The 10,277-nt window shown below is 34.3% G+C and overlaps 2 protein-coding genes across 2 annotated transcripts in view; both read right to left on the bottom strand.

Annotated features, from left to right (window-relative positions):
- Positions 1-6,146: 6,146 nt before the first annotated feature.
- Positions 6,147-9,746, bottom strand: LOC107584490 (sodium- and chloride-dependent GABA transporter 2-like). Its single transcript, XM_016271123.1, has 8 exons — positions 9,649-9,746; positions 9,435-9,559; positions 8,979-9,091; positions 8,741-8,878; positions 8,528-8,630; positions 8,199-8,299; positions 7,710-7,887; positions 6,147-6,160 (listed from the first exon to the last, which is right to left on the bottom strand). The coding sequence occupies exons 1-8, from the start codon at positions 9,744-9,746 to the stop codon at positions 6,147-6,149; spliced, it is 870 nt and encodes a 289-aa protein (XP_016126609.1).
- An 82-nt stretch (positions 9,747-9,828) lies between these two features.
- Positions 9,829-10,277, bottom strand: part of LOC107584488 (sodium- and chloride-dependent GABA transporter 2-like) — a 2,158-nt gene continuing 1,709 nt past the window's right edge. Inside the window, exon 6 of the mRNA XM_016271122.1 lies at positions 9,829-9,999. Coding sequence (XP_016126608.1) covers positions 9,829-9,999 — 171 coding nt within the window. The remainder of the gene's footprint in view (positions 10,000-10,277) is intronic.

Here is a 10,277-nt window from a genome sequence, read left to right as displayed (position 1 = left end):
CAGTTTATTCTCTTCTCTTCTGATGCATGTTCACGACAGTACCACCGCTTGATTTGTATTCCGAACTACGTTTGTAAATTCTTACTACGTTTCTGGATCTGGGAACATTACAGTTGCGTTGCTGTCTATGCAGGGTCTGAGAGCTCTCACATTTCATCTCACATCAAAAATATCTTAATTTGTTTTCTGAAGATGAAGTTCTTATGGGTTTGGAACAATAAGAGGGTGAGTAATTAATGACAAAATGTTCATTTTTGGGTGAAATATCCCTTTAGGATTATACACCCTTTTCATATATATTAAATTTACGAGTGGAAGTGAAGCTTATGACAAAATCTTGATGAGGATCTTATCCATACTTGATCATTAAAATTGTAAATGTTGAGTTGTAGTTGGAAAATCACCTGGAAAGTCCAATCCCTCCATCAATCCACCAGTCATTCTTAAAACCACTTGTAGGGTCACAGGGATGCTGGAGTCTATCCAAGAATCTTGGGCCGCAGGCGTGGGAAATACCCTGGACAGATGACCAGTCCATCACAGGGACCTGGAAAGTCCCTTTGCTTTCAAATAATGTCTTATATGATTGCTCAGTAAATACTGATAAATGAATGACGCTGGCCAACTTAAATAAGTAATTATGGATAAACTTTGGTTTATTAGAACAAATCATCTATTGATTTGATGTTTGTAAACATTGTTTTGGCCAGTTAAGATGTCAGTAATTTGCTTAATTGTAAGTACCATCTGTTTTGGTGTGGATCACTATCACTTCTCGATACTTCTAACAAATTTAGGTGCACTACTCCACATTTAAATAAGTGCTGGAACACCCTTTAACTTTTATCGTATTTGCTGAACCATCACAGTCACACTGAATGAGGTGGATTCACCCCTTAAAGGATCAGCTGACCTTGACCCAGCACGCAATGTCTGCATTTAAATGTTGAAAATACACTCTTAAAAATAAAGGTGCTTCAAAAGGTTCTTCAAGCGATGCCATAGAAGAACCATTTTTGGTTCCACAAAGAACCATTCAGTCAAAGGTTCTTTAAAGAACCATCTCTTTCTTACCTTTTTGTAATCTGAAGAACCTTCTTTCGCCACAAAGAACCTTTTGGGAAACAGAAAGGTTATTCAGATATTAAAGGTTCTTTATGGAACCATTTAGACAAAAAGGTTCTTCTATGGCATCGTGAAGCACCTTTATTTTTAAGAGTGTACACTCTTAAAATTAACAGTTTTGTATTATACCAAACTTTGTATGTTTTATGTTCAAAAATATTTTTTTAACCAGTCTCTTATGCTAACCAAGGTGGTATTTATCATTTTATTTAGTTAAATAGTAATGTCTCAATGAATGAGCAATGTCTTTTAATGATACACTATTCAAATAAACATTAACACACGTTTGACATTTTATGTGAAAATGTTTATTCCGCATTTAAATATATATTTAAAATTGTGTAAACTGTGAATCTTTTCAAATGCTCATGCTATGGATAAAATGTAAAAAAAAATTACAGTGTAAAGAATCATACTCCTTTTTATCAGTTGTTACCATTTCAAATTGACATGCATGCTTAAAAGAACCTGATCAGCCTGTGTGAAACTGTGTGTACACGTCAGTGAATTAAATAGTGAAATAACGTCAGAGGAATTACAGAGGCTCTTCTTTGCCAAAAGCCACATCACTTTGCTTGGCAAAATTGATTTCTAATTGGCTATTACTGAATTAAACAATTAGTAAAGATGGCAGTCATTCTGATAAATGTTGACCCAAGGATGTTAAAATAATTTAACATCCTTAAAGTCAATAAAAAGTGATTATTGAGGACAAAATGCAAAACTATGTGCTAATGTCTGAAAGCACTAGTCTCAGATTTCAATTACAGTAGATAAAATTGAAAACTAAAACTCTTTGCTAGTGTATGATTTGTTTTGAAAACCTCGGTAATGATCAGGTTTTGTACCTGTAAGATTTATATTACACACTATTAACATGTTAAATATTCACTAAATGTGCTTGAATGAGATGCTCCCCATGTAAATGAGTGAACCACCATAAGTGCCACCTTTATTAAATTACTGTCAAATTTCAACAACAGTTTATGTTTTTAAATCATACTACGCAAAATACGTACAGTATATGCTTATTTGGGTCATCATAAACCTCCATTCAAATTGTATACTTATGTTCTTGAAAAATATAATAACCAACATGTTTATACATTTTTCTACAAATTGAGAAATCCACAGTCTTGACTGCATTTGCATATATCAAACGTATATGACGTTTAAAGGTCACAGTTAAAGAAAATGAGTTTTGCGCTTAAGCAGGACATAAGTGTGGACAATCAGGAAAGTGCCTGTCCCATCTGTCAGATTAACATATCTGAAGTGTGTCAACACCTTCAAGGAGGATTTCCAGCCACAAGTAGCTTGTAATTATCCCATTACAGGCACAAAAAGGCCCTGACAAGCTGTTAACACCATTGCTGTTTGCATCCTCTCCTAATGCCTCAATCCTGCATGATTGGATTCACACCTTCTACGCAATAGCAAAGCCTTTCTCATGCTGAAGGACCAGAGCCAAACCAAAGCATACACATAGCATCTGTTCCCCCTGATTGAAGTAATGTCCTTTAGAACACACCAGCTACAATTCTTCACTTGAAGAGTTCATACATTTTATATGGTATTATATAAATAATAATACGTTACCCTGGACCACAAAACCAGTCATAAGGGTCAATTTTTTTAAATTGAGATTTATACATCATCTGAAAGATGAATAAATATGCTTTCCATTGATGTATGGTTTGTTAGGATATATAGGACAATATTTGCTTGAGATACAGCTATTTGAAAATCTGGAATCTGAGGGTGCAAAAATATCTAAATATTGAGAAAGTCCTAAGCAATGCATATTAGTGATCAAAAATTACGTTTTGATATATTTACTGTAGGAAATTTACAAAATATCTTCATGGAACATGATCTTTACTTAATATCCTAATGATTTTTGGCATAAAAGAAAAATCGATAATTTGGACCCATACAATGTATTGTTGGCTATTACAACAAATACATATATTGCTACCTGTAACCCAAAAAGGTTGACCTAGAAACAGTTTCTGATCTATAATGTGCGTGGTTTAAAGTCAATAAAAAGTGATTATTGAGGACAAAATGCAAAACTATGTGCTAATGTCTGAAAGCACTAGTCTCAGATTTCAATTACAGTAGATAAAAACAGAATTATAAAATTTTTTCCCAAATTGCTCTGTTGAATATTGTGATCCATATTAAAAGAAAAACACATTTTTATTGCATATAAGTCATTGTTAGAAGATGTTGATGAAACATTCTTAATAAAACTTCTCAGTTTATGTTTGGATGCATTATAGTTATGGACAAATGTTGGCATCAGTGCTGACATGTAAGTCAAATCCTAAGTTTTTTTTTTTTTTTTTCGAAACCTGGATGCCAGCCTAAACTTAATCGTGATTGCGATGATGTCTGGAGCGGTTCCACAATTTATTCATACTATGCCCCAAAATACCCCTCATGTACCACACCAAATAAAACAGCACACATAGTGATGAAAATAATTTCTGTATTATACCAAACTTAAATGCACTACAAATTCAACAGTTTGGGATTGAAGAGATTTTATTATTGGCTATTAATGTTGTGCTATCAGTTTAAAATAACTGTCTTCCATTTGAACTTATTTTACAATGTAATTTATTCTTGTGGTGGCAAAGCTGAATTTTTAGCAGTCATTACTCCAGTCTTCAGTGTCACTCCAATATGTTGATTTGATGCTCGAGAAACATTATTACCTATATTAAACATCTGTGCTGCTTAATATTTTGTGAAAACTATGCCACAATTTTTTCCCTAGAATTCTTTGATGAAAAGAAAGTGCACAAGAGCAGCATTTATTTGATTTTATTATTATTATTATTAGTTTATTTTGGTACCACTCAAAAGCGATCTACTCTTACAAATAAAGATAATTTTCAAATTAAAAAAATCTTGACCCTAAACTATTAAATGATATTGAATGACTCATATAATATTTGGGACATCTGGTGCTTTGAAAGATTTTTCATCTTCTTGCAAATGAGATTGGAAATGAGCTTAGCAAAACTGTTAGAAAAGGATAGTTAGGTGTAGGTGAGAAGAAAATCGGCGTGGGAGGTTAAAGTTGTGAAGAGAATGCAAAAAGTCACACGTCACTTAATAGGGATTAGCCTCTAAACAGTGTGTTTGGCATTTTAGCGCTCAAGGGCTTATCACAGATCTGACTCTGCAAGGAAGCCACCATCATGAACAGGAAGTTGTGCCGGGCACTAGACTCAAACCAGGTCAGCGTCCAGTCTATACGCAATTACCCTAATGGCCCAGTTTAATGTGCAGACCTTACATCATGTGCCTGTTTGATGATGAAACCGTAAACTGACACATATACACATTTATATTAAAGGGACAGTTCAGGCAAAAATGAAAATTCCTCCTTTCTTTTATTATTTATTCACCCTTGTTATTGTTCCAAACCTGTATGACCTTCTTTTTTGTTCCACAGAACAAATTCTTTTTTGCCTGAACTATCCTTTTAACAGTCTTGCAAAGACACTAACATTTATTTTGTAATAGTGCTACAGTACATAAACAAAAATTAATCTGTCTACAAACATTCCTATTTACCCATATTATTTAAAGTGGCCTCATGAAGTATTTGGATATTTAAATCACACATGCGTGTCATTACATCTGATAAAATATCAAAAAAGGTGGGATTTATTTTACAGACAAATCGTAAAAAGGAGTTTAATAGGTTTGAAATGAAGTATACTGTTCAAAATGTTTTTTTGGCAGATGTCACTTGGTTTGACATATTATCTACTGCAATGACATTCACACATTTTAAGTATATGGCTTAGGTGTCCAATTACTTTTGGGTCATTGTGTCTATCTATGTTTTGCACAAAACTGTGAATTCATAAATATTATTTTATTTCTAAAAATGGCATGTGTGTCAGATGAAGGAAGCTGGAAGCAATTTGTGCTGGATTAAGGAAATGTCCTTTAATCTCAGATTGGTTTGGGGCCATCTAATCACCCTGTTTAGTCACCTTCACTTAGAAGCTGGACAAGCTTTTCCTGATTTCATTATGGGGCTGTGGTCACATTTACCCACTATGGCCCGCATATCAATCCAAAAGGACATTCAAGACCCCTGAACTGTTTCCCTGCTGTTTTAAATATGGCCTTCCTATCATACCACGCTTGGGTAACACTTTGATTTCCGTGCATACACTACCGTTAAAAAATTTGGGGTCACTAAGATTTTGACATTTTCCAATTTGACATTAAAATTGACATTCCACTAACTATAAGTAATTGCAACTAAATATCAACTAACTCGCATGTTGACATGTAAAAAAGTTACTTATAGTCAGTAGAATGTTGAGGGAACAATAAATGTGTTAGCAGATATTAAGCAGACAGTCTACTAATAATGACTGGTAATTGACATGTAGTTGCAAAGCTACAGTAAGCAGAATGTCTAAAGTGGACTATTGAAATAAAGTGTTACCTTAATTGTTTTTGACAAAAGTATTTATGCTCATGAAGGTGGCATTTATTTGATCAATCAATCAATAAAAATAAAAACAGTAATAGTGCACTGCTTAATATTTTGTGCAAACCATGCAAAAAATTTTCCAGGATTCTCTTATAAACAAAGTTGAAAAGAAAAGTATTTATTTGAAATATTTTATAACATTTACTGTCACTTTTGATCAACTGAATGCATCCTTGCTGAATAAAATATTAATTTCTTTAAAAAATAAAATAAAATAAAATAATGACCCCAAACCTTTAAATGGTAGACTAGACCTACTGCAAATATTGTGACAATCCCATTTATTGTTGCCTATATTATGTGTATGCAACAAAATATCTAAAGGTAAATCATGCAATCCCTTTAAAAATAATAAACCTCAACTTGACTAGAGAATTAACAACAAATAATGGGTTAATGCCATTGCACATTTTAGCAGACACATCTTATCTGAATATTGGTGTCTGTGGTGGTCATGGCCCTGGGTCTAAATATTGTCCAGTAGGTGGAGCTATCCAACGATCTCTGCATGGAGACAAAAATACACATTTTATGTCCAGCAGATGGTGCATTCATTCACATTTGGACAAGCTAAACCTGCAGTCCATCAAAGATAAAAACGGTTCCATGGCGTCTGTGTTCTGGGAATGTGAAGGTTAATGACTGTCCATTTGATGTCTGATTTTGATGAACCTTTTCTGTTGGAGTCTGTAACATTACGTTTAAACGTTTATATAGGTTGATTGTTAGGTCAATGTCATTGCTGTAATGTCATTAGGTACCCAGCAGATGGCGATCTTGCAAGTTAGTCTAGGAAAGTGTCATTCTTTTGTCATTCATTTGTCTAACGTTAACTAAACTATAGCAGAAGAAATTATTACATAAAAATAACACAATTTAAAAAAATAATAATAATCTTGTATTTGTATACTAACTACTCTCATTTGTAATTTTCACTTTTTATACACTTTTTTTTTTTACATGTCAGACACACTTAATTCTAAAAGGGAAAGCTGAAAAAAGCCAAACAGGCGGCCTTCAAGGTCCTTTTTGAGGTAACACTTCAATCCATTTATAAAGAGCAAACAAATCGTATCCTGTCAATTCATTTGAAATACATATATTTGAATTTATTCTCCATATGAACATTATCATGTAGGCCTAACTGTATGATCGATTAAAAACTGTTGCTTTAAAGTTGCAGTAACCATGTCTTGAACATTAGGGGGACCAATTTATATATATATATATATATATATATATATATATATATATATATATATATATAAATTTAAACGTAAAAACAAATGGGCAAAAAAAAAGTGAGAGAAATGGCTATCTGCAATCCCAGCACTCACACATGGAACTCTTCAAGATTTTATTTACAATGTAAAGTCTTTGTACAGCAGTTAGAGGGAAAGGGGGAAACAAGGGTAAACGGTATGGATAATTTAAAAAGAAAAGTTGAACAAGTGCTGTTGAACACTGAGGCAGACAAGCTTAAAATGTAACTTTTAAAGTTTTGAAAATATATCTTTTTGTCATCCTAACAACAAACAGAGCACTTTGTAAATTCTGGGAAGGGGACAATGTGGCCATTTCTAATTATTTTCTAATTGTTGGGGTGATTTTTACCCCTCACTGTCTATGGTGGTGACGGCACTGGTGCATCACAATGCCAATCAAATGATAATGGGCTAACAGGAGGACAAGATCAGGAGGACAAATACAAGGCTGAAATGCTGGACAATCAGACAATGTCTCTGTGAGGTAATGAGTTCGGTGTATGAACAGTTCGTAAAGTCAATCTGACCAAAAAGAACACTAAGGCTCATCTCTCATTTGCCAAAAAATATCTTGATTATCCCCAAGGCTTTTGAGAAAATACTCTGTGGACTGATGAGACAAAAGTTTAACTTTTTAGAAGGTGTGTGTCCCGTTACATCTGGCGTAAAACCAACACAGCATTTAAAATAAAAAAAATAAAAAAAACAGGAAGGGGGCCAACACTTTTTCACACCACTGTATATATATTTATATACAGTAAATATATATATATATATATATATATATATATATACCTGTCGCATAGACCCTGGAGTGGTGCCAACCAAATAAATCATCCACAGTGGAACTAGTAGGGTGGAGGAAAGGGTGAAGAAGCCACCAATCGCATAACCCCACCAGGGGTACTCATACACATTGTTGAACTTCAAAGGGGTGTATTTAACCAAGGAGAAGATAAACGTTCCCTAAATAGACAGGAAAAAGAATGATGAGCAATGGGGAGCCATCAGTTAGTTTGGTATGCTTTGTCACACAGAGTCAGTGCACAAAGTCTCAGAATAGGAGAAGGTCTTTCTTGTGTTTTGAAGTGCTGTCAGTGTAAAGACAGACACAAATGACAGGTGTCAGACACAGACTCACAGGTGGCAGACAAACCTCTTCCTACCTCTATGTACTGGTTTGTGGATAGTTTGTGGTTACAATATGAAAATAAAGAATGAAACATTTGTTTTAAAAAGCCACAGAATATATTTTAAGGGATTTAAATGATACTCACTGTGCATACAGCTGGTGTTAGATATTTCCAGCAACACTTCATGAAAGGCCAGGGTCGATATCCAATCATATCCTCAATGCTATCATAGAGGCGATCTGCACCTGAAAATAAATTTTAAAGTTCTTAAATCTCGAAAGTATGTTGTAAATCATTTTATCACATTACTTTGTGTTCAACACGCTTTGAATGTGCTAGGAATTGAGTGGACTGTTGTTCTCTAAATATTTCAACAGAGGTCAGGTTACAGAGTTGCAAATAAAAACATTTACCATTTGTGTACATTTATTTGCACTTTGCATGTTCTTTACAGACTCAAATAAATGATTTACCATATACCCATCCAACACAGATGGCCTGAAGGATAGCAAACGTAAGAAGAGTCATGCCACTACAGGCGTAATAGTCAAAAAGCTGGAAGACATACAGGCCACCCTGAGAGTGAAACAGAAAAACAAAAAATTGCTGACAGAAATTACAGGTACTGCAGATTTGATTTTTGATTTGATTTGAACCATCTTTGTGTTTTCATTTGTGACTCTCACCTCTGTTACCATTAGCAGACCAAAAAGGAAGCTGGCAGCACTTATGAAGAGGAGAAGAAATTTTCTCCGATGTCCAACTTGGAAGAAGGAGGGATACATATCCGAGATAGCCGTTACCAGGGCTTCATGATACACAAACTGATACAATAATAGAAAAAGCTTTAGGGTATCCATACTATGATATAATGAATTCAATATAGAAAAATCTACATTGCTCTATATTGCTTCCTGTATTTACCTCACTATCCAATCCCAGGAATATGATCATGATAAAGAAGAAGATTGCCCATAACTGAGGCAGGGGCATCAAAGCTACAGCACGGGGGTAAGCAATGAAAGCCAAACCAGGACCTGCCACAAACAAAAGTCATTAAACAAATCCCTCCACACACCCCTTTTTTGGATAAAACCTAATAACTGCATGTAATGTGAATGGCAGTGTTTAAAAATAAAAAAGTATATTTGTGTATAATTTTCAGCAGTACAATTGTGTTACCAAAGATATTGCAGTTACTATACCCAGAGCTCTTACATAACATGATTTTCATGTTTCTGTATACTGCTTATTTTATGACATAATAACCTTCCATTGATTTAAAGTGGTCATATGATGCGACTTCAATTTTTCCTTTCTCTTTGGAGTGTTACAAGCTCTTGGTGCATAAAGAAGCTGAAGCCTTAAATATGATTTTACCTGACTCTGCAACCACTGAAATATCCATTCCCTGTTCATCTGCCATGAAGCCCAGGACCGAAAATATAGCAAAACCAGCCACAAAGCTAGTTAAGCTGTTGAGCAGACACAAGTATACACAGTCTCTGAAAGACAATTTTTTTTTTAGTTTAGTTCAATTTGCAATGAATATACTACTGGTGTAGAAAGTGTGGTATTAGATCATATGAACTACCTATAGCAGTTGTTCTCATATTTGTTGTAGCTTCCCAAAGCAGTCAGTACTCCTGTACAAACTCCATAGGAGTAAAATATCTGACTACCTGCATCCATCCACACCTAAAACATCAAATATATTTTTTATTATTTCAAAATCCAATGATTCAAAATTCGACATCACAAAATGTCAATGTTTTCAGCAAATAAAGGGCAAAAGAGAGCAGCTCAGTGCCTGTGGGTCTGTGAGACGTGTTAGATCAGGGTAGAGGTAGAACGTGATGCCATTTTTCGCTCCAGGAAGAGTAAGTCCACGGACCAGCAGCACTACCAACATTAAATAGGGGAAAGTAGCAGTGAAGTAGACCACCTGAAAATAAGAGAAAGAACATTCAGCATGTTCCTGTGGCTCAAGTGCTACAGAGTGGTGATGGCAACACCAACGTCATGGGTTTAATTCCCATGTTTTGATTCCCAAATTAAAAAAAAAAAAAATCTATTCACTGAACGTAGCATTAGGGAGATGTAAGCTTGTCCACATTAAGATATAAATATATTTATTAATTTAATACAAAAAATACATACAAATATTAAAGTATGCACTATATGTATATGTATATATATATATATATATATATATATATACAC

Source organism: Sinocyclocheilus grahami, unplaced genomic scaffold (assembly GCF_001515645.1).
Source record: "Sinocyclocheilus grahami isolate Dianchi unplaced genomic scaffold, SAMN03320097.WGS_v1.1 scaffold60.1, whole genome shotgun sequence".
In the NCBI taxonomy this organism is placed as follows: Eukaryota; Metazoa; Chordata; class Actinopteri; order Cypriniformes; family Cyprinidae; genus Sinocyclocheilus; species Sinocyclocheilus grahami.
This window is presented reverse-complemented; position numbering and strand designations above follow the sequence as displayed.